Source organism: Notolabrus celidotus, chromosome 1, assembly GCF_009762535.1.
Source record: "Notolabrus celidotus isolate fNotCel1 chromosome 1, fNotCel1.pri, whole genome shotgun sequence".
NCBI classification, from domain to species: Eukaryota; Metazoa; Chordata; class Actinopteri; order Labriformes; family Labridae; genus Notolabrus; species Notolabrus celidotus.
The window spans coordinates 24,908,353-24,936,164 of record NC_048272.1 but is presented as its reverse complement, the minus strand read 5'-3'; the positions used below and the strand labels follow the sequence as shown (position 1 = coordinate 24,936,164).

Genomic DNA, 27,812 nt, shown 5'->3' with positions numbered 1-27,812 from the left:
TACGTCATTCTGATTGACATAACGCACGCACGGCGATAGTCTTTCTTCTTTCCTTTTATTACTACCATCGTTCTCCAATCTTTCTCACCACTCCACGGACCGAGAAAATATGGCGCAGCAGTTTGTTCAAACCAAGATTAAAGGAGACAAAGTGGTGCTGTTCATCAAGCCCACGTGCTCGTTCTGCATTAAGGCTAAAGACGTTTTGTCCAAATACAAATTCAAGCCTGGACATCTGGAGTTCATCGACATCAGTGGACGAGGTGACATGGACAAAATGCAAGACTACTTCCTGGAGCTCACCGGAGCCCGCACGGTAAACAAAGAGCTGCCTGGTCATAATGTAAACAGAGGAAGAGTTTCATTTTAAAGGACTGATTAAATAGGTAGCTTTTAGAGAACAAAGGTACATTTTATGTTACAACAATAACGATTTCTTACAATGAGGTGTATGTTTCTAGATATACTGAAGTTAAAAGAGGCAGCATTAGGCATATAAACAAACGTATGTAGACTTTTTTGGTTAAATCTGTGAAAAAGAAGTTTAATTTTGCAGGAAATCACTAAATCAGGATACAAGCATTGAGAAATTATTTAGGGAGTTCCCTAAGAGGAAAAGCTCTGTCAACAGCATCCCGCCCTCCTCCATCCTCCTTCTCAAGTGAGGCATTTCACTGTGGTGTTTGGCAACAGTTTGCATAGGACTACAATTGATGATAAATCTGTGTTATTAAATCAGCTACTACAGATTTGACTCTTTATATGACTTCTTGATTTACGTGGGGGGAAGGAAATCGTGAATTAACCTCCTAATAGTCTAAAGTAGCATGTTCTGCCCCCAAAATTACAATAAAAAGGAATGTAATTGATGTATCACTAATGCATGTTAACATTTTCATGCAGACATGGGCCAATGTGTCTGAAATAATGAGCTTCAAGATTGAACAGTGAGATTTACTTTGATAGTCAATTTATGTATATCCACTTAATTATTCATAGAAGTCATTTCATCTTTACAGTTTTATACTGTCGGGTAGTTTAATTCATTGCATAATATGCAAGAGGTTTGTCATATGCTTGGTACATAAAATAGCGTAATCACAGCTCTGGATTAAGAGTGTAATAGAGGGAAGGTTTTTAAAGGGGCATGAAAAAAAGTAAGTCAAGAAAAGTGCAACCACACCACATATAAAAGAGACACCAAAAATCAATAACTGCACGTTTTCCAATTGCATCTCTGTTTCTCTTGTATTGATTTGATTGCAGGTCCCCCGGGTGTTCATTGGTGAGGAGTGTGTTGGAGGCGGTAGTGATGTAGAAGCACTACACAAGAGTGGCAAGCTAGAGACCATGCTGCAGTCTATCGGAGCTCTGCAGTAGTGATCCTACTGCAGACCCTCAGGTATATAGAACAACACACACACACACCTGTCAGATAGATTAAAAACCGAGGGGAAAAAGCTGTGGGGAGCAGGGGAAGGTCGGGGTTAGAATGAGGAGACGTGCAATAACAGGTGAGAACAGGAGGTGGGTGTTGCCCCCTCAGAAGACTCAGAGCAAAGTCATTAAGAGCATGAATTAGTAACAGTAAGCGCTCATTAGTGCAGGAATAAATAAATGAAGAGAAATAAGATGCCCAAGGTGGTGCTCAAAGAGATAAAAAGTAATTGCAGCTGGATGGTAGAGATGACAGGGTAATGAGCTCCAGGCCCACACAGATGGCTGCCAAACGAAAAGGAAACACCTCAATATATCAGAAAAGAAACATAATGAGTGCAGACGTCTCGACACAGGGCCTGAGGGGTTACTGAGAGATTTGATGTGCATGAAAATGATGTTAATCCTGTGTTATTGCCTTCACAGTTTGCAGGTCTTAACACAAATTAGCACAAAATTCTGAAACAAGATCAAATCCTGTGGAAACATCTTGTGAGGGGAAAATTAATCCAGTTAAAAACCTGCTCACCAAAATATCAAAACACTTGAACAATCAGTTTTGCCTCAACAACATGCACAAAAGGGTGCAGACAATCATTCAGTCATCTTTTGTTCATCTAAAACATGTCTTTATTTAAAGTCAGACTTCATGTTATCTACACTCTGTACAATAGAAGCCCACGTGTGTCTCCACACACTGGGTATAGATGCAGCAGTAGAGTCCACTTTGTTTTACAGTCTATCTTTTCAGCTGATATTGTTTTTTCAAGAGCAGATTGGGATTAATCTGAAGGTTTCTTAACAAAAACACACACTTTGATTATTGTGAAGGTTAAATATACACCAGGTAGTTTGAGGTGCCAAATGATATGACCTGCAAACTTTCTCACAGTGGCGGCTGTGTCGTCATATTTGTGTATATTCTGTTGCTACACCTCTGGTAGAATATGTCAAATACAATTATATTCTGTTTGTTTACTTCTGTTGACTAAAACTCCAATTATTAAAATATAACTGCACAATGACAGATTAGAAATTGAGTGTTCCATCTTGCTGTAGGTTTACCTTAAAAAATTATGTTTTTGTCTTTATTCTATGTTTTAATAGTCACTATTTATGTAAATAGCAGTGAAACAGTAGACTGTAAAATAGTGTCTCTATTTGTCTCTTCTCCAAATGTAAAAAAAATAATGTCATAATCATGTTCACATACAGTTTACAGTTGTTTACAAAAATAATTGCAGCACCAATAAATCATAATCTAGTTATGATTAAAAACAACCATCTTAAATTAAAAAAGAGGATCAAATAAATAGTCTCCTACCCAGAGGCATTGTGGTTTTCAGTTTACCATGATTTTTTTTCACAAGTCTTTACACCGCGTCTGTACACATAAATGCTACAAAAGGCTTTTTACTCTTTAATGTGACAGAGACACTACTTTATCATTTTTTTATTGCAAATAAATGAGAAAGAGTTTCATGTTCATTTGCAAAGGAAATAATGCAAGAATCCATTCATGGACTCAAAAACATGTTCAAACTTAGTGGTTATTATTTAGATTTGATGCTAAGAGCGCTTGATTTTGATAGAAGCTATGCATCATTCAATTTGAAGACCTGATGTTAGGACACTTCTTAACGACATGGAGATGGATTCATTTGATACCAGCTGGGATCAAAATGTATTCCATCTCACATGGTGATACGATTTGCACTGGCTCTGACACGCTCACTGATGTCGAATTACAGATAGAGAAAGAAACTAACGAAAGAATTGAATTAAAATCGGTCCTGCTTGTCAGCTACACTGAGTGTCTGTTAGACTACAAATGAAAAGGAGCATGATTGCGCTATAACTGTTTGCTTTGTGTTCATGTAGGTCAACACTCAGCTGATATACTGGTCATGCCACTCATAAGTTAGAGGCTCAAGAGTTATATCAGGTTATGAAATGCTGCATGTGAGCTCACTTTTTTAAATCCAGCACAGACTCAACATGGGCCAAGGTTTATTTCAGGAAGGAGTGGTCCAGCGTCAATCTTACAGGAGAATCCTCTGATAGAAATCAAACACTGCAGCAGTTTCCTTCCTGCTTTTTCGACCTGAAGAAGTCCTGTTACCCGTTACTGCAGCTTGAACCAGTCTGCCCATGATCCCGGTCTGTTCCAACAGCTGTGTGGTCATTTGATGTATCTGTTCGCATAATGGAGCCATTTCATTGTCACTGCTCATCTTGGATATCCTCCATTTTGCACTGCCAATAGATATCTAATCTCCCACAGAGCCTGTGGCCAGACAGTCATTTGAAATTCATATTGGATTTAAAGTATTAGTCATTTTGTATTGCCCATGATAGAAAAGTCATTAAACGAAGGACACAGTTATTCCTTTGGGGGGAGAAAGGCCATCACAGCCGGGTATGTCTCTGCTTTAGGAGTAAGCATCCATCCAAATCAGCCCTTCGTCTAGCAGCACTTGCAGAAAAAAAACTTTCTGTTCTGTCCGTTTCTCCAGATGTTCAAGACCAGTCTCACTTTTATTGTCTCCCTGGTCTCCCTTCTCTTCTCCCCCCTCACTGTCTTCCTCAGGTTGGCATCCAGTTGGGGTCACATGACTATACAGCGGGACTTCCGTAGCTTGCGCCGCCGCTGCTGGTACTCGCTGAGCTCCTGCAGGTAGCCTCTAGACGGCCAGCGCAGCCTCTCCACCTGCTCCCGCTCCTCCTCTAGAACAACACGAAAAACACACATCACAACTGTGCTCTGCTGCTAACACAACAATGGGAAGTTTTGCTGATATAACCATATTAAGATTTATTGCACTTGGCACATGGTCACACCAACACTCACGCAGCAGTAACCCCCGGGGGTTATTGCTGTGGACGCAGCCAACAAGGCTGAAATATCTGATAAGATTTTGTTTACATTGCCAAGCAGAAGGCGACCAATGATTATGTGCTGTACATTTACTCTGGCCTTTGACTTCACTTCTGCCCTTCAGTACCCGTCCAGTGACCCATAATAATTCTTGTCTTTATGACTAATGATGTCAATAAAAAACATGCTACTGCTTGTAACCACAGCTATGTTGCTGCTTGTCTTTGTCATCAGCTGATCTTTAAGTGTGCTTATAAAGCTTATTAAATGCATATAAATGATGTGTGTGAACTTATAGTATAAAGTATACTTTAAGGAGGCCTTATTCCAGCGGGTTAACAGCCAGCTGTCTAACACATGAATACTGCCATATTGTGCTTCATGGCAGGATAACAAATGCAGCTTTTTCACAGGTGTCTTCAGATCAAGTTCAATCCTGAAAGTTTAGAAAATCAACAAAAGAAAAAACACTTCAGTCTCTAATACTATTGGTGTTTAGAAGTGTTTCACTGTAATTGATGGTTTCAGTGGAAACCTTGGCTACACCTCATGGGTTTTGAAAATCAGCAGGCTGTTTGACCACCAGAAGATAAAGAGGGGTGGTCAGGGCGGCATGGCCCCCTTAAAATCTGATAAGCCACCCCATGCCACTCTAAAATCCTAAAATGTGATTGGCTTATTGACTTGTCAGAGGAAGGACTTCTGTCAAAATCAACTATTTGTACTGCCAGAAGTTTTCTTTTGCATTTTCATGTTGAATATTGTCCTGTTCCTGTTCCCTGAGAAATACACTTAGAGAATTTAAAGATTGCTTATGTTTTTAGGTTGTAAGTAAAAATAAATGAGACCCAGGAATAAACATCTGTATGATACGTAAATGTTACATAATGTTAGTTAAAGCAGATGGGATTGATATGATGAGTCATAAAGGGTAAGTAAATGCTATATAGTGGTATGTGTGTCCTAACATACTCCACCACCATCGCTACCCCTCAACAGCATCTGAATCTGCCCCTGCATTTGACAAAAATGACTGCTAGCTCTACTACTTGTCTGAGACAAAGGGAGCCCAGCCTACTTTAACTCAGTGGGAAACCAAAAAATCACAAAAGACTGGAGGCACTTTGACTTCATTATTCTCAGAATTAAGTCTGCAGCCCACTCAAATGCTGAAATCATCAGTCTAATTCTGCTATCACTCTGTGCAGCCAGTTTAAGTTTGAATAACCATCACTTGTGTTTAAATATGATAGATATTTACATTGTGTTTAGATGTCTACACACTGACCTGAGAGCTCCAAGAAGTCAGGTTTGTGACTAAAGATCAGGTAGTTGTTGGCGATGAAGTGTAGGAGCCAGATATACAGCTGCTCTGCATTGTGGCACTGATACATGCACAGAAAACAGATATCATGTCAAATAACAAGGCTTCTATTAAGTATTCATTCATTCCAACAGGTTATCATGAATACATGTTGCAGATTGAGACTGACAGCTGATGCTAATCAAAGAGTTAGCTTACCACTAAAAACACATGAATTGCATCGGGCAGTTTCTTAACAAACATCAACATTTCTTCACAATGTTTGCATTTTGGTTACAAAAGGATCAATCATATCATAATGAAGCCGTGATTGGGTTTCACAAACAAGTTATCTTCTGTTTATATTCCTGATTAATCTCTCTCTTTTAATTTTCATCCACACAAACACTCACCTTTGCCCTGCGGAGTAACCGAATCACGCTGATACCTGTCGATGACAGCTCTCTACTGGGCATGCTCTGAAGGTAAGCACACACGCATACTTCACACAGGTGCTGAAGACGCTTCACCTGGTACATCTCGGCACAGACCAGCACTGCCATGGCCTGCAGCACACTAGCTGGACACACAAATACACACAGTGTTATAACATGTAGTTGACATCCTTCCCCCTTTCATTTTTCTAGTATTGTATTCTTTATTCTAATGTATGTATTTATTTATTTACTGTTGAGTGTTGCTTTTATTATTGCTATGTTGTGAGGTGACCTTGGGTGTCAAGAAAGGCACCTATAAATAAAATGAATTATTATTATTATTATTATTATTATTATTATAATTCTCTATTTGTATACAACAGTTGCATGTTAGACATCAGAGAGATCGAAAACACTTAAAACACTCCCTCAAGTAAAGCCAGTTTTTTATGATCCCTGGTACATAATTAAGATTTGGAGCAGAAGCGTGCAAAGAGAGCTTCATGAGTCTAATATAATCACAGTCAAGCATTTTGTGTGTACTTTACACTTCCACATGATTTCATGCCCACACTTTATTTGACCGTAAACTTGAAGTCAGTTAATTTGCACAGCACTCAGAGTTAACAGTGAGAGAGTTTTTAATTTGGGCTTTCTCAGTGTGTAATTGAATATATTACAGACACAAAATGAAAATATGAACTCAGCACAAAAAGGAGTTAAAGCTGAAAGTTACATTTTTTTAATTCAATAAGTAAAATGACATACATGTGCGAAAAGTGTTGCTTGTAATGAACCACAGAAAACCATTGCTTCATTCTACACTTTCCCTCAGCTTCCCTACAGCAGTTTAGTGTCTTTGAGCATTGTTTTGGTTTTACGGCCCACAGCTTCATAGCTCTTCTTCTCCCTCACCTCTATTTTGGATATCCTAACTCTATAAACTCACAGCGCTCTGCCAATGCCTAAGAGCAGAAAGACGAAGTTACTTGATGCTGGACACAGCAAGACATTAAGCAGCTAAGGAGCTATGGATTTCCCTCATGAGTTGGTGGAGACCATAACAGAGCAAAAAGTGAATAAATATTGAACTCTAAATACTTTTAATTTTCTGCTTGATGTGAACTTATGGTGCTTTTCGACCACAGGAACTTTACCCCGGAACGAGGGACTTTACCCCTGAACTACGTGCACGTGCTACGTTTGGATCAGAGGAACCAGGGTCTAAATTTAATTCAGGGGTAGATAATCTCCCCACTGAAAAGCCCCTGCTTGGGGGATAGTACTTTTCAAAGGTCCTGGGACTTTCGGTTGAATGTAACGGTGCTTGTGGAGTCTACACAGTTGTTGAAACACAGAGGGAATTCCTGGGAATGCATACCAGTTTAGTTTTTTATTAAGATTTCAAAATATTATTTAATATCATTTTTTTCCTCCATACGGCACTGGCCTGATTTTCACAATCTACCCAGGACTTCAGCTCGCGGTCGAAACACAGACAACAATGGGGGCACAGGAACCTTTTAGTTCCAGGGAAAGTAGTTCTGAGGGCTAAGAGACCCCGGAACTCTTGGTCGAAATGCACCTTAATAAGTATTTCAAAACAGCACCTATCTTTAATGCTTTGAAAAGGTTTAAAGGAAGTCCAGGATGAACCAATATAGCCCAAAACATAGCACCACAGACACTCTTAATGTGACTCAAGGAATACAAACATCAATTATTTATGGCTCTATATTCCCTCCACATTGTCCTATTTTGAAGCAATGATGAACACAGTTCAGCCTACTGTCTCATTTTTTCAATGTCTCATAATTTATATCAGTTTTATTTGATGCTCCACATATTTCATTAAAATCTAACTGAAATGAACACCTCCAATAATGACAACACACATTATCCTCACATGGGCTAAACCTCAGCTCTGTGCTTTAAATAAGATTGCTTAGACCAGAACAAATGAATAATTCACTGTTGTGAAGTTAAATCATTACATACAAATGTGCAACAGGCATCAAAAAAGTGAAGTCAGTCCTGTTACATAATTTAAAAATGTCAAATCAAATCACTCCTGATGTAACTTGTGTCCATCACTCTTATCATCCTTCACTCCCTCCCTGACTCTTTGCCTGTGTCTGTAACAGGCTGCAGCACTGTCAGCTGAATGACAGTCACAATTATCTAAAAACATCAACGAGCATTAACAACATATTGCACTCATACTGTACGTACAATAAACACTACTTTGATTTAATACACTCCGTTTTTGCAGACACACGTGCAGCTACCTTGCTCTGACCTTGAGTGCTGCTCTTATGTAACAGTGCAGCGCCATCCGCCTCTGGAGCTGGTTTTTTTTTAGGCTTTAATTTCCTTTTCCTGTGACTCAACCTGCAGCTGTATCTCTGGAAACTGCTTGTACCTAAGCTAGATCTTAAGACCTGCTTGCTGAGGTCTTTCATGATATTTTCATCAGAACATCTAATGCCACAAAATAAGGAGATTGTCAGCTCTGAGTAGCTGCTTATTCAGAATGGATTATTCTAAACTGTGCATAGTCTGTTCAGCTGCTTCATTATATAATAACACCAGAAGTGAAGATGGCAGCCAAAGATGTAATTAACTCTACAATTCAGTAACTATTCATTACAGGTTTGTGGATTTTTCATTAATGATGTGAAGTGAAATGCTTTTCTTTGTGCTTTCTTAATCTGTAATCATCTGTAGTAGAAATACTGGATTCAACTGATATTACAGTTACTTTTAATGCCACTATGAAAATACACACATAAACACACACTCACTCACACAATACTACTAAAGCCCCTTTAGAAATGACTGCATAAGCTTGACATTCAAAGCTGTATTATGTCATCTTTCAGCACTAGGGGGCAGAAAAACTCAAAAATAAACACACCAAGGAGCCTCAAAGATAGTGCAGCACATCCTGTTGTTTTTTTCTAAGCTTGATTAGTTTCTTATTTGAAACAAGAGCAGTCAAAAGACATATTAACATGACATTGAACAGAGGCTCTTTTGCCACCTAATGGGAGAGGGGTTCATTGTACTGTGCAATCCACCTACTCCTGACATCTGTATTGTGGTCTTTTTCCATTTTACTCTAAGACTCTAAGCTGTTCTTTCTACAGAAAAGTAACATGCCTTGTGTGAAAGCTTGCAGAGCAGCCTAGAGATTTGAATGAAGCAGCTTTGTTTAGTTTATCTGACTGAAAAACAATCAAAGAGGGGCTGAAAGCTGCTCCGAGCTGCAGCATAAGTGTTGATTTTCAAAAGGATTGATCAACAGTATCAGCTGAACTCACATTTAACAGGAGTCCCTTGATTCAGAGTTAGGATAAGTATATCACTCGATGCATCTTCAAGGTTAAAAAACAAACTTCACAAAGCATAACACACTGTACACTCACTGTCACCATCACAGAGAATTATCAGCACTAATTGCTTTGAAAACGCAGCTTGCAGAGTGACTGATGGTGACGAAGGAAAACAAAAACAACATGTCAGGGGCCGTGAGCTGGCAGCATTAAAAACAGATGAAGCACTGATGCCACGGCTTGATTTTGTCATCTCTGAATCTAATTTAATTTTAAGCTCAGTGCAGCCCTCTCTCTGCATTCCTCCTGAGACTTACACTGGCAGCATGTCGCAGTCACACAGATGGTTGACGCCACTTGTCATCTGTGCTTTTGTTTTTGGGCTGTGTAGTGAGCAAGGCCTGCAGGAAAACACCACTGTACCTCTCTCAAGTGTTGTCTCTTCTACTGAAATCAAAAGTCCAATGTCTTTCTGAAATAGACTGTGTTGGTTTGTTGGTCAGATGTATGGCATCTGAAGCAACTTTCATCCCCATCACAAATCAAACAAATGTCTATTTTTAGTGATTATTCATTATTAAACATCGCTAGCCCTATTTTTATTACTGCAATCTGGAAAAAATGACTGAATTGACATGCTGACTGAGGGATTCCCAGTGCAACCGATCTCAGCTATACAAAATCAGCCGGTTAGTCCACAAGACAAAGAGTACTACAGGGATGTTTTCTTACTATATATAGGCTTGTTATTAAGGATGTGTTAACAGTTTAAGGTGCCACCATACTGTCATTAATCTTAAGGAATAGAGAAGTGTTCATATTTGAGTGCATGTCCATATTATTATTAGTTATGTGCAGTAAACTCACCAGGACAGCAGGAGTCAGTGTAGAGGTACTCAAGGAAAGACAAGAAGGTATCTGAGGAGACACCATGGATGGGCACCACTCTGCTCCGTGCCTCAGCATACTTCCCACTGAACATGGCCGCCATGACATCACAGCGTGCCACCAGCACTGCTCGATGGGCTGGCAATACACTCCCTTGAACACACACACACACACACACACACACACACAGACATCTAAAATTTACATCTAGGTTTTTGAGAAGCTTCTAGAGCAGTGAAGGGAAATGCCTGACAGAATAGATGCTTCATGATTCATTTATTGAACCTCAGCTGAACTATATCACATCACATACTAATTTAGAATAATTTCCAACAAGCCAAACAGCCCTATAATCACTAACTTGTCCCTTTTAGCCACATCACTGCAGTATAGAGGCCGAAACTAATTCAATGTGGCGTGTTGTTATCTCTCATAATGGGCCATTTAAATAAACAGGAAACAAATGACATGAGGAGCCTGGGCAAAATTCCTGACATAATTGCTGCCATTAAGTGCTATTAACAGTAAGTGACAGCTCCCCCCACTTCACTCTATCAGCACATCAGCATAAAAACAAAAGTGCTTACAATATTACAATCCAAATTTTTTCTGTGACCTCTAAGAGTTGAACTCCGAGCTCAGAGGTGCAAGGACCAGAATAGCTTGGTGCACTCTTGATGGGATAAATATTGATTGAGGAGAAGCTTCAGGGCATTACTTCTGCATTTCTCAATTTGATCCTTTAATAGCAAATTGGCTAAATGCAGCTCACAGAGGAGCTTCTGGTGAGATGAGACATGACAGGAGCGGAAGGCTGCTCGTCCCTCGGACCGCTTTATCTTGTTTAGCGTCCAAATGGACGACCAGGCCTGAGACTGAGATCATAATTCAATCACTGCTATAAAATGTGACCTTCCTCTGCTGTGTGACGATGCATTCATTTGTAAATGTGTCTACTTCGAAATCACATATTAGCATGGACCCACCTTGCACCATGAAAATGACATCAGAGTAAAGAGGCGAATTGAAGAGGTTGACGAGAGTCTGAGGGCCGAGCTGAGCTGCCCGCGCGCTCGGTGTGTCCCTGTTGCCCTGCGCGCACACACATAGAGAAGAGGAGAAGCCAAGAGAAACATAAAGAGAGTGTTGAAAATCCTCTGCTGGGTTTCAGTTATTAGTTTCCAACACAATTGCCGTTCTGTGAATCTATCTCACCCCCCTGTAGAATATAAATCACCTCTTCTAGTATTATCAAGCGCTGCCCAAACATACTTGAAGAGCAGCACCAAGAACAACATGACAGAGCAGTTAACAAACTGTGAACTAGACTGACTCCAAACTGAGTGTTTATTAAAACATCCCTGCTAATTTTAAGCACTGAAAATATGCATAATGTAAAATATGTATAAAACATTACACTGGAGAGACCAGCACTGTAAGAGCAGCTATCAGTGTGTTTTTGAGACTGTGTTAGTTAAGTCTGAAAATAAGTGTCATCAAAGAATCCAATTACCATTGCCTGACCTTTCTCAGTCAACCGGAGCACAAAGAACTCCATACTCCTGCACTGCTCTGCTGCAGATGGAGCATTCAGCAAACACAGAGCTTTCAGTGGAGGCAGCACCAGAATCAAGCCTCTTTGATTTCATAAATCAATGAAAAGCTTCTGGAGAAAAATCCAAGCCTGCCTCGCAGAGTGAGATGACCTGGAGGTGTTTTCAGGAGACAAGATCAAACCCTGACAGGACATTAGGGCATCTCATCGCGTTAAAGTGGCCCAGCTGTCAGATCAGCAGCTCATCCTAACACTGCCTCGGGTGAAGGTCTGTACAGATGTGCTCTTAGACCATGCCAGGTGCCAAAGGCTTGTCAGAGTCAGGCATGTTATATGTCCTGATCATGATCTGAATTTTGATGTCTGAAGTCTAAAACATGGAGGTGTCAATAGTAAGATGATGTTGACTTCATGGCTTTCCTTTCCGTCCAGTGTAAACTAGTTCTTTGGTGTGTTTAGCATCTTTAACAAGCATCTCTTGTTTATTTGATACTAATTCCCTCAGTGGTGATACGTGCTGGGATTAAATAAACATGCTAATTATAGCCAAATTATCACAGCGCTGTTTCTTAACAAGGTCTTACTAATGAAGACACTGTTAGTCTCTGACTACAAAAACATGTGTTTACACCTTCATGGACACATTATAGATATTTAACCTAATTTGCTGTAGGAGGCTGTTCAAATATCGTCTATTCTTGGTTCTATTGTGATTTTCTTGTGCAGAGGAAAAACAAAGAGAGATGGTTTTACACACTAACATCCTCACCCTGTCTTTGCCGATGAGAGATCGTATGCGCTCCATAAGTTGAGCCACAGCAAGCGAATTCTTCAGCTTCTCATCCAGGGCCTCCTGGAGGTGTTCCCACTCCCACGCTCCTAGCATACATCCACAATAGTACAGTTTACAAAAAGGCACACAGACAAACTCTTTTTATTCCAACTGGCACTGTGCTTTCACCACCCACACACCTTACGTCGAGCACTCAGGACCTGTTTTTGACAAAAGTTTGCTTGTTCAAAAATAAGTCTGCTTTTAAAATTCCTTTCAGTTATGATAAGATACTTCATCCAGATTTCACAAATGTTCGAGATAGAGCATTTGTGTCTTTGCAAAAAGAAGTCTGTCCATATAAGTCTTCCTCAAGTCAACTACTTGATAGTAAAAACGTTTCGTTTTTGCAACAAAAATGTCTTTTCCCGGTTAATGTTTGGCTAGAAAATGCATAGTGAAGTGGCCCAGATTGAAAGGTGCCGCAGAGATTAAATGGGGTCGTGATTGTGAGGCGTCTTGCCATAAATCAAAATCGAAGTCCAAAGTAAGTTTTCTATATTTTAAAAAATACTCAAAATAAATCAATACCAAAAAAGATCAAAATAAACAATGATAATGACGATAACGGTGGCCAACAAAAAAATACTCAACCCCACTCACCCGCTTTGTACAGTATACCTCCCGCCCCCAACTGAACAGGTACTTAAAAGGTTAACCACACCCATGAACCCAAAACAGAAAATGACGTAAACAATTAAAAATAGGAAACAATCATGATTAACGAATAAGACAGAAAATCAACATTATGGCCCCTAGACATAGCTTCAAAAAATTTCAGTCTTCATATTTCACAATCTTCACAAGAGTTACATGACAATGCAAACAGACTGATCTGTAGCAGGCGATGTTAGATTTAGCTTTTAATAATTGGAATTCAAAAGCTCAACTGAGGCAGATGGAAATGAAACAAACCATAGGACTGAATCATTCAATTAAAATTCTGATGATGCTTATTGGAATAAAAGAGAGGGGGGTCATTTGAGTCAAGTGATTACAATTTATGAGCTGTTTAGTCTTTTCACTTAGAAACACTACTGTGAACCTCACGATGGGTGTTAAGGAGATCGCCAAAAGGAATAGGATTCATCTTATAGGGAACCTGAACATCTGTATGAACTTTTAGGGTGATTAAAATTACATTTATAAAGATTTATCGCTCAAACCGTCTCAGAAAACATTCATGCTGCATTTATTCACTTTAGCAGAAGATGTCTTCATGAAGTCTGCACAACCCTGCAGCTTGATTTAGCTGATGCACTCTGTCTCTCTGGGATGTAAACAGACAGTGTGGGGAATAGCAAGCTGGACTGGACAGGATTTATCTCATCATTAGTTCATAATGACGGTATTTGGGCTGATAGAGGGATTACCTCAATACATGCTGTCGGATAATAATGTGGCGCTGACACCTCATAGGCATGGTGACAGATTAGCTTAGGAAATATGCTGCTGACGTACCATGTTGCCATACACAGATAAACAGAACTGGAAACATTGGTAGATGAGAAATCTTCACCTTGCTTTAAACAGCTCTGACAGCGTCATCAAGCAGTGTAGTTAGTGCTAATTTGCCCATAAAATGACAGACCTGTAGTTCAAATTTTAAAACCTAATGATGCTAAAAATGACTCCAAACACACATATTAATTCCTCTGTGTCATATTCTTTAAAGCATGTGCTAAATATGCACACACAGAAAAAGCCAAACGAAATGACAAATGCAATGATTCAGCAGCACAGCACACAAGGAGACAGAGTCTTACAGTGTTAACATCATACAGGATAAGTCACGGCCTCTGTGACTGTCTACACACATCCAAGTGACAAAAAACCCAGAGCAGCAAGCACAACTGTGACGCTGTGTGTTTACAGAAGTATGATATTGTTATGGAAATGAGTTCTGTCAAGCCAATAAATTGAGCTACAATTGACAAAAGACTAGAGTTAAATTGCAAGTAGGAGATATTTGTCCCCTATCTGGGAAAGCAAAGTGCAGCATGCTGTGGATTCAGTGAGTGAACATCCAATATTGGCTCGCTTTGCTCTGAATGTCTCTCTGGGCAAGGAAGGCAAACGCTCACATCTGATTAGCCCATACAAGAAACCCCACTATTACAGACACGCACACACTGTATGTGAGGTCAGCTGCTTTAACATACAGTCAGACCCGCCATGCTGAAGGTTAACATTACGTTACATCACACAAGGCTTCACACCGACTCCCTGCGGTGCTTTAGGAGTAGAAACGTGACATTGGTATTCTGCGCAGCACATGCCCACATGTTCCTGTTTCTGCTGTTCTTTCCAAGCCACACACACACACACACACACACACACACACACACACACACACACACACACACACACACACACACACACACACACACACACTACAACAGTATGCTCTAGTACCCTGCTCTTCCACCAACCAAACATTTTCCCTCCATCTTGTATCCATCATGTCCTACCACCTATTTTTGTCCTCAATTTTCTCCCTCCTCACTTTTTCATTTCTCTCCTCTCTTACAGGAAAATGAAAATCAGCACAAGTACTTATATACCTGTGCACGAGCATCAACACCACACCCTCCGTCTTACAAACTCTGGTTCTCTTATTCTTATTCATACCGTCACTCACAAAGACTCAGTCTAACCCTATAATCTTCTTCCTTTCTCCGCTCATCCTTCTGCAGCGCACACACACACTCACTCACTCAGTGTGTTTGTGTGTCAGCCTCTGGTGAATATGTGTGAGTGTGCAAATGCGTGTTTCTTCAGACCATCAGTGCTGCTCACATACATGTTAAGAGGCAGTTCTGAATCAGCTGTGAGCGCAGTGTCTTGCCCATAAGGGCTCCTGCACATTATGCAGCTTGTGATGATGAGCTTGCATGCACGAGCAGCTGCAATCTAACATGCAGCAAGCGCAGCACTGCAGACGGAGAGGATTTTCATAACAGCATTGAAGTCACCAAGGATGTCACACAGCTCTTTAACCAGGCTTTAAACACAACTAGAACATGCTTGATGCAACATCTGCAAAGACAGCTGTTATGATTGCATTTGTCCTTTGTTCTTTGCTGTTTATTTCAAATGACAGTTTAACCCTCCTGTTATGTTGTGGATCAAATTGACCCCTTTTAAAGTCTATTTTAGGCAGTATTTGCCTTCCAGACCAGCTAAATGCAGGATAAAAAACTGGGCAGCATGTGACAGAAGAGGTGTGGTGTTAATTTATCAACATCACTTCCTAGAAATAAAAAAAAAATCAAAATTCAAATAAAACAAACAAAAATCTGTCATGTCAAACTATTGTATTTATATTTAGGTCTTTCCAATGTACATTAAAAAAATTGTAACATTCATTTTTATGAAGAATGAGTGAGTTATCCTCATTGAACCATGATCTATGAGAATTAAGGAACACCAATGGACTAAATATTGGTTTAAATGGTTAGAAATGGAGTTAAAAATTAGATTAAAAAAAGATGTGTATTGGGATTTGTTTGGGTTCTGACACTTTTGTATAATTGAATATGCACCGGGTCAAATTGACCCAGGAACATTATTGCTGTTCCAGAGAAACGAACATAACAGGAGGGTTAATCACAGCGGCTATCATTTGTTGGTGTTAATACAAGGCCAAAGTAACATGCTACTGCTAACCCTATTAGCTTCAATTTTAATTTTCCACCAGTTCATCAAAAACGTTAAATTAACCTAACCAAAATAAGATGAAGAAAACATGACTGAGGCATCAAAGTATACAAATTCTGGTTAGAAAGCAGAGAGATCACAGTTTGATGATCAAATTCCCAAATGACAATACTTCAGTTGCTTACATTCAGGTACTTTCAATTTAACTGATTTCTGTTCCACACAATGATGGCACATTGGACAAGACCCAATAGTGGAAAAACTATCTTTTGCTGCCAAGAGATATTTATCATCACATTTTAATTACTGGAAATCAATAACTGTTTTCAGTAAATGGAGCCCCCATGCTGTGACTGGCACTCCAGGTCTGCTCAGTGTATCTAAGATGCATTACTCATATTCAGGACATGTCTTACAGAGCAACAACAAAAATGCTAAGAAAAGCCAAGAAGTATCACCAAGTCTGCCATTAATGATGAATGCAATTCACCACACTGAGGGGTTTGTAACAGGAGATCGCTTCACAAAGTCTTCCAAGCAGAAATAATCTAGTGTGATGGCAGTGAACTGATTCAAATATCCAGATTTCTGTGGACAAAGTCAATGTTGGCCGCTGTTTCAGAGACGGTTTTGTATTCTAGTCTGAACTTTCTCTTTGGCACTCTCTGTGCAACTGATCCTGATGCCAGAACTGCAGTTGGAGCAACTTATTCATGGTGAAATCACAGAGTGTAAACTAATGGGGGATGAGACCTTTTCTGTTGTACTGTTATTTAGGTAAGTATATCTTTCTATACCTAAATCATTTTTACAAGTGGTCCCTAGAATACAGCTGGATTCAATCAGAAGAAAGTAATGCCATACTTTAAATAACAAAGTAACATTTGGTTTCCAGAATTAATCCTTTCATAAACCAGAGGGTTGATTGACAATAAATCTGAATAGATGTTCGTGCTTTCCAGAGAATGAGTCCCAAAGACTTTCAGGATCCCCTAACTTTTCTTCAAGTGCCACCAACAACTTGGTAATTTTAGCTTAACAGAGAATAATTTAAAGAGGATGGATTGCCATAAAAGTAGGTACAGACGTTCATATTCCCCTAAGGATGTTTAATAATCACTCCGGCTATGCTTTGACATGATGTTGCCAATATCAGGTACATTTTTACTTAAGTAAATAAGGATTCATTTTTAACTGTAGACTGTATATTATAATGGGCACCAAATGTTCATGGACTGTGTAGCCAAAATATTTGGAGCTCCCCCTACTGACTGGTTATGGTATATAGGTCATAAACCCTGCCATCCACCATGTCAACAGAGCATTGGTCAAACTGTAAAATTAAAATACATGTCAAATAATGTTTTTTTTTTTCAAACATGATCTCTATCAATGTGGATAGTTTTTGTGTTGATTTCTGTCCAAGTGTTCACTTTTTGGGAAGGACAATTTCAGTTTTAATTAGTCATTGATGTTAGAAAGATGACTGATTGACAGCTCTGTTGACAAATGAGGGCTCCTGCAGTGTTTTTTATCGGACTTGCAAAGTAGAGGAGGACAGTGAGAGAAAGCATAACAAACACTAGCACAAGTCATTCAAACTTTTTATCTGCTTCAAATTGACAAAAGAATCCGTTCTGTTGTGGACGTACCCACCTGAGGGATCTTTGATGTTTTATCTATTTTTTCACATTATGAATGCATGTTTTAGTTGGGACACAGGGTGTGATTACAGTCCTGCTGCTCCACCAGCCAGAACGTCTCTGTCCGTGCCTTGCGCTACTTGTGCAATATGTCAATTTCATCAAGACGGTATCATGGCTTTACATCACACAGTGGGAGGAGCATGGGGGCATGGTGTCCACATAGTTCTGTTAGATAGTTACATAAAACTCAACACCTACAGAGCTGATGGCCATTCCATCAACCTTAGCTTTTCTTCATATTTACAGTTTTTCTCAGTGGCTTTGGTACATTTCTCAGATCCGAATTGAAATTCGCAAAACTACTTGTTCAATCTTCACATCATTGCGTCACTTCTGCACATCAAAAAAGCAGTTTCTCATTTTTTTGAACAAGTTGCAAATGCTTTGGTACATCCATGCAAATGATTATATACAATTCTCTGCTGTTTCCTACATTATCAAGTGCTTATGTCATGTTGATCAAAATGTATTATAATGGGTCTCTGTTGAATAGTCTCACCCTCCACAACATTTAGACTGTCAGAATATGTCAGTCATATTTCTGTACATTTCCATTAGACTTTTTTTCTAAATCTGTCCTGAATTGGTAAATTGCTCCCAGGTGAATCTTGACCTTCTCTAATGAAGGGAAATGTGTGAAGCATTAGATCAACCAATGATCAACCAGTTTTCTGAAATAGCTCAAAGGTGCATCTCATGAACCATCAACTGGCAAGTGTATATATAGCCGGAGCACAACACAATGTTTACAACGTCTGACAATGGAAGGACAATCTGTGAATCTTGTCCAGTCTCATGCAATCAGTCTCCCACATACACTAAGGTGTAACTTACAATTTACAATAACTGTTATCAAAACTTTAGCCATAGTTTACATCAGAACGTCCCTTCAGAGGACACAGTTATATTGACAGCATAACTAAGCAGTTTGACTGTCTTATCCGTACACACTGACACAAGGACTTGTCATTCTGATGGCACTGACATGTTCATTGACACAGATATTTACTCTTGAGAGATGAACTAAGGATTTTGAGCAAGATACTGGCTTTAACAGGTAATCCATGGTGTTTTGCTATTTTTACGAATTGTTTTGAGAAATGCACTTAATGTTTTGCAAATGTCGAGGATGATTCGAGAAATGTACCAAAGCGACTGAGAAAAACTGTAATATTAATCAGCTAATGTTGGCATGCTAACACATCAAAATGGAGTAACATAACTAGGAAGGTAAACATGGTATATTTTTAACCTGCTCATCATCAATGTGTTTGAATTGCCTGTTAGTGCATTTTGCATACAGGCATCAGGTCTCAGGTCAAAGCATAACTGTAGTTAAATTCTGCTAGCATTACTTAGCATCAGTCATTGCTGTTTTCTTGGTCTTCTAATCTATGGCAGCGATTATCATATCTTTCAATTTATTTAAACAAGGCTTTTTCAAATGTTTTATTTGACTTATCAAAAATATTACTCTAACTTATAAGCTTATAGAAGAAATAACACATATAGGCTTCATATTTGGGAACTTCTCATATCACATGTGGTCAGTCAAAGTTCTACATAGTGCTAGCAAGTAGTAAGGAGCTAACTTATATTTAGTGAAAGTGCGCTGATGGTTTTACCTCTGTATATGAACATGAGAGTCTCCCACAGGCACATACACAGGAGGGGGTCTTTCACCACCAGGCGAGAGAGGCGTCCTGTCAGGTGCCCTTCTGATCGGGGCATGTCATCGATAATACCCCCGTCCCAGGTGGAGAGAAGCGAATGTGGGCCTCCATCCCGCTCTCTGCAAACACACCGTGACTGTGGACGTTCCCTGTCCAACCAGAGATGAAATTTATCACAATTTCAGTCACAGTCACACTACAGAGGACTTTGCAGAGAGAGAAAGATGAGCTCCTGCTGGCTCCAGGCTCAGGTGCTGAAAGAGCTTGTTAAGCGCAATCCTGTGAACAAGTTAATATCTCTCCTACCTAGTCTTGGGCCCCAGGAGCAGCTGTCTGAAGTATGGGCTGACAGCACACAGCACAGCAGCGTGCGCCCACCCCAGCTCTTTTCCAGAGTCTCCTGCATAGAAAGCCACATCGGCGAACTGCACGCCACGCTCCAGCAACCACTGCATGTCCTGGGAGAAGCTGGACTCTTCTACTCGGATGGGGGGAAGACGGGCTGAGAGGGAGGAAGAAGGGTCATGTAGGGTGAGAGAGAGGAAGAGGAGGATAAGAGGAATGAGCTGTGAGGATGATTATCTTTCTGTATGTTTAAAAAAATTTAACTTTTCATTTTCATTTAATCAAACTTGTTTGTAGCTACTCCTGATTTTCCCATGCCTTGAGTCAGGAGGTTTGACAACTCATGGTAAGAATGTTGACAGAGTAAGACAATCTAGAGAGATCCTTTAGCGAGGGATGGTGAAAACAAACATCACGTTGTGCCCTGCCCAATGGCTCAAGTTCATAAAAGATATTTCTGGACATGTCTTTGCACTGATGGCAGACCTGTCAGGATGAAAACCAGTGTCGCTGCCCTGATTTTTTTGCCCTTTAAAGTCATTTAGGATATGTAACATCTTTGTTCTAAAGTTTATTTCCCAATGTCTTTTCTTAAATTTATGGTACTGGCAACAGAAGTTGAAATTTACAAGATGTATTTAAGGTAATTTGCAGCAGCACTGAGGCAAAGCCTTCTTCCAAATAAGAATAACGTTTAAAACTGTGATTGATTTGCAGGAAACTGAGTACAACAGTAACAACAGTGAACGCTAAACAAATACAGCAATAAAAAGCACAGAAGCAGAAAACCTATCGGCAAGCAATGTGAAATATTTCATCAAAAAGACTGAGGAAAAACCATGCTTTGCGATGCATGCTTTCATAAATACAGATTGATAAAAGGTGACATACAACCAAAGTGGAATGAAAATGAGGCTGGAGGGAGAGGGGCTTCACAAATCATACTCCTATTATATTCCTATTCATGCCTAATACACACTGCACCTCTGTGGACCTCATCTTCTTTTTTTATTGCTGCTCATATCTGACCGTGCAAATGGTGCTGTTTCTGAGTCAGAGCACTTCATATTTAATGCAAGCTGCACCATAAGTACGACTAAGTAGTGTTGGACAGGCACCAATAAATCCACCAGTGCTTGCTGTCTCTTTGGCTGGACTAGAAGCCATCAGTCAATCTGTCAAAAGTGGACACTAACAGCACAAAGCGGTGAGATCAATAATTAACAGCAGTTTAACAGCGTAGTTTGTGTTAAATATTTTCAGGTGTTCTATTTTGTTTTTGTGTTTTAGAAGCAGCATTTTAAGGCAAGACAAAATGAGCATATCTTGATTCTGAACAATCAGAATTAATCCCATTTTGTGAATCAATTATGCTAATTAGTGTATTTGGTTTGTGAGTTTTGCTTCCAGCCAAATTAATTTCAATTGTGTAATTTTAATACAGCACACAGAAGCCTTTCAATTTGTAGCAACATCCAGTGCTTAAGAATGGCAGCCTCTTGCAGATTTAATCAGGCTGTCTATAAGCCAATTAGGTGAAATAGTTCCACAGACTAAAACATAATAACATTAGCACAAAGGAAAAGCAGCAGAATACTCCAGCTTGGATTCATTCTTTTAATCTTTGTAACAATAATTAAGGTTGCTATGTCTCTGCTGCAGCGCTGTGTATTGAAATTTGTGTCTCTTTGAGTTTAAGGGTCTTTTGATCATGATTGGCTGGGTCATTTATCTCTTCTTCAAATTAGCCTCTTGTGTTTAAGGAATATGGTTGTCTTTACAGGACTTTGATAAAGTTTCACTCCAGCCTTTCACAAAAATAGAAAACAATTTTCAGGCTAAGTGGCTTGATTAAAATTGAATCTGAAAATTCTGAATTGATCTTATTAAAATAAGTTAGAGTTACAACATCTAGTTATTTATTGATACATCTCTGGTTCCATTGAAGTATCTCTGAAGTATTTTGTTGATTTTCTTTCCAACTTTGTTAACTTGAGCATCTTTGAGTTTTAACTGTGATCAGACACAACAATGTACGCAAAACTTTAAGAAAAGTTATGATCTGCTGCAGGTTTAACTTTATCTTCCAAAACTGTGGTTCCTTTTTTAGTATTACACACAAAAGGTAAAAACAGATTTAAAAATAACTTACTGAACGGGTTTGTGGACTTAAAGAATTTTAATACTTGAACTGGTAAAGAAAAAGTTAATGATGAGACTAATGAATAATCCTCAGCTGCATCACTGAGCTGCCTTCAGAGCTAAACACTCTGTCAGAGAGCTCAGTCTTAAATTGATCTGAGCTGAGCGTGGCTGAATGAAAGTACTCTACCTAGCTCTTTGTCTCTCTTTTTATTTCCAGTGTGGAATAGGGAATATTGATCTGAATAAAACCTTTGTGCTCAGCTCTTTCTGTGGCAATGTAAGCTGCAAGAAAAAACAATCCAGTCAGTCCATTCAAGTACAAAGTAAAGGAGCAACAATGAGTATTCAATGTAATAAAAACTAAATGACCAATGTAACTGCAACTTGGAGAAAAAAACATGTTTAAATTTTGATCAAAACAAAGTTGACCCTGGTTATAGAAAACAATAAGACAAAAAAAAAGTGCCTCTTAAAAAAATAAAGAAAACAAAATACATTTTTAAACAGCATCGTATTTCTCTGACCTGGTTGCTCTAAGTGAGGAGGACGGAGCTCGTTCACTTTGTTTGCTCTCCTCTTCTCTGGCCTCTCTTTGGCTTTGTGTTTTAGACACTGAATCATGAAGTACTCCAGCTGAACAATACAAACAAACATGTTAGTTCCAGCACAATGTACAGAAATAGTCATGTTACATCAGCAGTTCTTCTCTTTGGGAACAACTTCCCAAGAAGAACAACGTAGATACCTGTACTTCACTCCTTGAGTGAGCTTCGTATCGTATTGGTCTACATGAAGAAATGAACCAGTTTAACAGGCAGGAAGAGTGTGAAAACTGCAGAGTGTATCTTACAGCTTGACTTAAGCAAAAAGCAGGCATGACTTTTTTCTAAGAAGAGGGATTCTAATTTTATCAGGAAGTTAAATAAAAAACTCATTTGCACATTGCTGATCCCATGAAATTTCATTTCAAGCTCACTCTATCACAGCAACTCTCATAAGAGTTCATTAAATATTTTTACATTACATCTGATTCTATATTTGACACTAAGTCCTTTATTTGTGGCATTTGTCATGTGACTTGACCGCTTACCACACTGCCAAAGTAGCGACCAACGAACACATGGTTCAGTGAGGGTAACTCCAGGTAGGTGGCCCCCAGGTCTCTGGACAGCTGCAGACCTTCGCTGTGGGGCACACAGCTGCTCCAGTCAGAGGCACACAGCGGACATGTACACGGTGGGCCTTCATCTGGACACAGAGAGGGGAGTTTAATTTATTTAAACTGTAAATAAATGAATCCTAAATGTGTTTTCACAACAGTACATGACGAGCAATATAGAAATCAACCGCTCATATGACTTTATGCTTATCAAGATGCCCCAAACCTGACGTGAGTTGAACCCCATAGAAGGGTTAGCATGCTGTTGGGGTCAATTATTGTAAAAGTATTCAACTAAAGAGAGAAATGAAATGCTGTATATCATTTTCAGTACAACACTTTGATCGTGAGTTTTAATGCCCATAACTAGAATTGTAACAAAACATAATCTGAGGACAGAAATTATCTATTATTTTCAATTTTCAGCTCAACAGGGATCTTCATTAGATATTGCCATGTAAGCATCACACAGCAGAACAGTTGGTGTGTTGTAAACAGTTGTAAACAGACTTATCTGTCCCATGGTTGTGATCTGTCAATCTGTTTGCAGACTGTACCCATCAAAGCAAGTGGGGAAAGATGAAACTCTCAGAATGATAAAATAAAAGCAAAATGGATTCATACATTTTACCCCTTGTAAGCATTATTGTTTTTTCCTGAAATTCCATCAGTTCTTGTAGTACTTCTTTTATTTTTAGTGATTTGTTTTGCACTTTTATGCCTCAGCTTTTATATCTTCATTCAAGTCTGAAGACCAAAAAAGAATTCTCTTCTCAAGAGAAAGATCAATGATCTAAATCAGCATGAAGTGTGCAACGGCACGTGCACTAGGACCAGCCGTGCTGTGGCATGTGTGCATGGGGACCAAAAAGACAGAATCCGACAGGAAATTTGGAGGGATTAGCCTGGAGGAGGGAAAAAAAAACTGCACAAAGAAGGAGAGAGCCTGAGAGAAGAGAGAACGAGTGGTACATGCAGCTAAGTGCCGGGGCATTTGATAAATCATACCGCTAATAACCTACAGGCATGACACAGAGAAGGAGCCAGACAGAGAGAGAGAGAGAAAGAGAGAGAGAGAGAGAGAGAGAGAGAGAGAGAGAGTGCCTGTGTGTGTGTGTGTGTGTGTGTGTGTGTGTGTGAGAGAGAGAGAGAGAGAGAGAGAGAGAGAGAGAGAGAGAGAGAGAGAGAGAGAGAGAGAACAGGGCAGAAAGAGTAGAGAGAGGGTGTGAGTGTCTGGCAGTGACTTGGCATATCAGTGCCATGTTTGTGTGTGAGGGCGCGTGCGTGCCCTTGGTTAAATCTGTGTGCGTTCAGCGCTGGTTTAATGGCTGCATTAATGCTCGTACAGCATCTCTTTCTCTCTCCCATCTCTCTCTCTCTCCCTCTCTCTGCCACCGCTGTGCCTATGGTGGTCTAAAGTCGAGCGGCAAGAAGCGCTCTGAGCTCAGCCGTCATTCTCTGTAGTCATGAGGGGATAGCATGAAAATACTCACAGCAGTCACGCACAGAAACACAAACAAAGGTTCTAGTCTACAGGTACCTACTGTCTCTCCTCCTCAGTCACTCTCTCTCTCTCTCTCTCTCTCTCTCTCTCTCTCTCTCTCTCTCTCTCTCTGTCTGTCTCTTTGGCACAGACTTGATTCAAACTGTGATCATTCTGCAGCGAAGAGCTCTGACAGGTTCTCAAAGTATGTCGAGCAGACAGGCTAAAAATACAACCTGGTGCATTTGATGAGCTTGTTTACCGCATCTGGATTCAACAAGGGTCAGTGTGTGTGCAAAAACACACCCAGAATCAATTCTCTGTGATAAACAGCCTTTATTACAGCTACAACCAAGTGCCCAACTCCTACTTAAGAGGTTGCTAATGTTTTAGTGCACTTTGGAGCTATGATAGTGCATACTGAAGTGCTGTCCAAGTTCTTGTCCATTTGCATGCTTTATAGTGACAAAAAGTAAACTTAATGCCTTGATGTGGTGGGTTTTCTGCAGGGTGCATGTGAGCTGACAGCCTGAAGAGATTACATCATGAGCATCCTCCCCTGTGCCGAGAGGACACACTGGAGGACACAAGGACAGACAGTGATCTCACAGGCCAAACCAGATGAACATGGCAATGTCTAAAAATCTAACTCAACGACTTTAGGCAACCGTTAGGCAACCACACAACTATGATGCAAAGTTTAAAGGTGGTAAAACATTTTGTGTTTGCTGCCTCAAAACTCCAACAGTGACCAACTTCTAAAAGAATAATCAGTTTTTAAGGTGCTGTTGGAAAAACTACACTCTACCTGGGAAACAACAAAAACACAAAGCAAAAAGCATCCTCACCATTCAGCCTTGCACCGACAGCGACCAGTATGACAGGTACACCCCAGTGCCTCAGGAGTGGGCGGAGTCTAGGGGCGTAGCCGTTCCTGACCTGCTGGAAAGCCAGCTTGTCAGTGACTGAATATTTGATGACCAGAATGTCTGCCTGCTCGAGGACTTTACGTACGCTGGCCCAATCGCTGTCCAATAAGTCCTGGAAAGCCCCAAAAAGAACAACAAATATAAATAGAAGGTCAGTATAGAGGACAGAAGTGAGAAATGTCATGCACAGGATTGTCTGCATACCAAGACTCCTACCTCAGATAACCCTCACCCTTCCCCTCTGAGTCTCCACAAGAATAGTTACCACTGTGTGGCTCTTGGGACTTAACCCCCCTGAGGACCTGTGCTGGATAACTTTCTCAATCTAAACCAACCTGATTCAACTCATTAGTCAGGAAAAACAACACTTTAGAAAGCTGTGAGCAATCTGAATCTTTAAAAAAAGGTACAAAGAGACATAGAATTAGACTGACAGTCTTTCCGTAGCACCAGCTCCGACAGGGTGCGACAGCCCTACAATAGGACCCATAGAGTGCTGCTACCAAATCATAACAGTGCTTTCATTTCACATTCATATGCTATTAAGAACAAAAGTTCTTTCATCAGGTTCTTTCTGTGCAGTGCATTTTAAAATAGAGTACTCCTAAGAATAGAGACATTTTCATAAAGCCTGCAATCAGCGCTGGAAGGCAAGTAGCCTTGGAATAGGAATTGTTGTACTTCTTATTTGAAACCGAAGCAGAGCAAAAAGTAGACAGCTTATTAGTGAAGTGATGCAAACTATTTTACATTGACAATGCTCTGCCAAAATTACAACACGTTTCAAGTATTTTAGGCATCTTAGCTTGCTCTAACATTCACCTGCAAATCAAGTCTGATATGGTGGCAGGAGAAAGGAGCCAAAGCAAAGATGGTGCTTGGCTACCTTTTATCATGCAAATTAACTATAAAGACATGAATGAGTAAAGCAGTGATTAATGCTGTCTTAGCCACATGTAGGTCTCTATTTTCCTCATTCAGCCCTGCGCACAAACAGTCCCTTACCCAACTGGGACAATCCCGCACCACCACATTGACATCTCCAAACACACGTGAAGTGTACTCCATGAAGGCTGGGTTCTGCATGCTGCTCTCCAGGTCGCAGGGTCCCACCAGCGCTCCGTGACCCAAGTAGCTCCACAGCAGGCCTCCCTGCAGCTGCCCCTGGGCCATGATCTCCTCCCCGGGGCCGACTCCTCCGGGGCACTCGCTGCCCAGAGCCACAATGTGGATGGACCTGTAAGCCAGACAAGTCGCGGTTCAGTGACTTGAATGAAGCACATGATGCTCCAGAAGTAGCGCACTGAGGGAAAGGAGGAACCTCAGCTTGCTCTGGTCCTTATTATTTATGTCTATCACGGAGACAGTGCATCACCGCTATGTCACTGAAAAAGACTGAGAAGACGCTTGCCAAGGCCCTTATTACACCTGAGAGGGTAGCCTACAATAAATTAGACACTTTGAGGAATAAGCTGCATTTATATTTAAAAAGCAGTGTAGTAACAGAAAACAAAGCATGCAACCATACAGAGACCCCTTTCTCCCCTCATCCCTTAATGAGTTGCAGCATGGGAGCAACTTACATTGTGGTTACCGCGGTTTTATTCCGCTGTTGAACGCTATCGAGCCCGTTCCCCTCACGGTGCGTTTCCACGCCAGTCTGCAGTCGGCTTTTCCGCATAGAGCCGCGGCTCCGCTCCGTCGTTAATCCCTCTCATTGGTGGCTGCTCCCCCGGGAGCCCAGCTGCTCGGGACTTTTACAGTCACTCGCATTTCCCCGTCTTGTTATTCATTCATAAAAGCGGAGCCCGATACCGTCCCGAACCGACCGCAGAGGCGCACCGGACAGCCCAGCCGGCGGAGCAGCAGAGGGTGTATACAGCAGCGCCCATGGGCGGCTGATGTGCTCACAGACAAACAAGTTGTCAGGCGGCAGGAAACGCAATTAACGACGAGAAGAGAGCAGCCGCGCGCCTCAGTGTCCAGACCATATGAATGACGTCGGTGGGTAAAACAAAGTCTCACTGGCACAAAACAACTGGGGAGA

General features: G+C 40.4%; 2 protein-coding genes and 1 long non-coding RNA gene across 3 annotated transcripts; 2 read left to right on the top strand and 1 right to left on the bottom strand.

The window, feature by feature from the left end:
• On the top strand, nucleotides 1–4,520 carry glrx (glutaredoxin (thioltransferase)). Its single transcript, XM_034691713.1, has 3 exons — nucleotides 1–316; nucleotides 1,267–1,402; nucleotides 4,028–4,520. The coding sequence occupies exons 1-2, from the start codon at nucleotides 110–112 to the stop codon at nucleotides 1,378–1,380; spliced, it is 321 nt and encodes a 106-aa protein (XP_034547604.1). The 5' UTR covers nucleotides 1–109; the 3' UTR covers nucleotides 1,381–1,402; nucleotides 4,028–4,520.
• rhobtb3 (Rho related BTB domain containing 3) lies at nucleotides 3,431–27,778 on the bottom strand. Its single transcript, XM_034691727.1, has 13 exons — nucleotides 27,349–27,778; nucleotides 26,771–27,002; nucleotides 25,685–25,877; nucleotides 23,285–23,442; nucleotides 22,719–22,827; nucleotides 20,011–20,206; nucleotides 19,657–19,853; nucleotides 12,603–12,712; nucleotides 11,265–11,370; nucleotides 10,258–10,431; nucleotides 6,032–6,198; nucleotides 5,604–5,700; nucleotides 3,431–4,164 (listed from the first exon to the last, which is right to left on the bottom strand). Exons 1-13 carry the CDS (start codon nucleotides 27,444–27,446, stop codon nucleotides 4,046–4,048), a joined length of 1,956 nt encoding a protein of 651 aa, XP_034547618.1. The 5' UTR covers nucleotides 27,447–27,778; the 3' UTR covers nucleotides 3,431–4,045.
• Nucleotides 19,038–20,603, top strand: LOC117818724. The gene is made up of 2 exons (XR_004632391.1): nucleotides 19,038–19,088; nucleotides 19,688–20,603. It is a non-coding gene; the product is annotated as an uncharacterized LOC117818724 (long non-coding RNA).
• Nucleotides 27,779–27,812: the final 34 nt, after the last annotated feature.

Excerpts from the sequence above, each read along its gene's own strand:
- glrx (XM_034691713.1), top strand. The coding sequence starts at position 110 with ATGGCGCAGCAGTTTGTTCAAACCAAGATTAAAGGAGACAAAGTGGTG. Across the intron at positions 317-1,266 it reads AGCTCACCGGAGCCCGCACG|GTCCCCCGGGTGTTCATTGG; the intron begins GTAAACAAAGAG and ends ATTTGATTGCAG.
- rhobtb3 (XM_034691727.1), bottom strand. The coding sequence starts at position 27,446 with ATGCGGAAAAGCCGACTGCAGACTGGCGTGGAAACGCACCGTGAGGGG. Across the intron at positions 5,701-6,031 it reads GGTTACTCCGCAGGGCAAAG|TGCCACAATGCAGAGCAGCT; the intron begins GTGAGTGTTTGT and ends TGCATGTATCAG. Across the intron at positions 4,165-5,603 it reads TGACTTCTTGGAGCTCTCAG|AGGAGGAGCGGGAGCAGGTG; the intron begins GTCAGTGTGTAG and ends GTGTTGTTCTAG.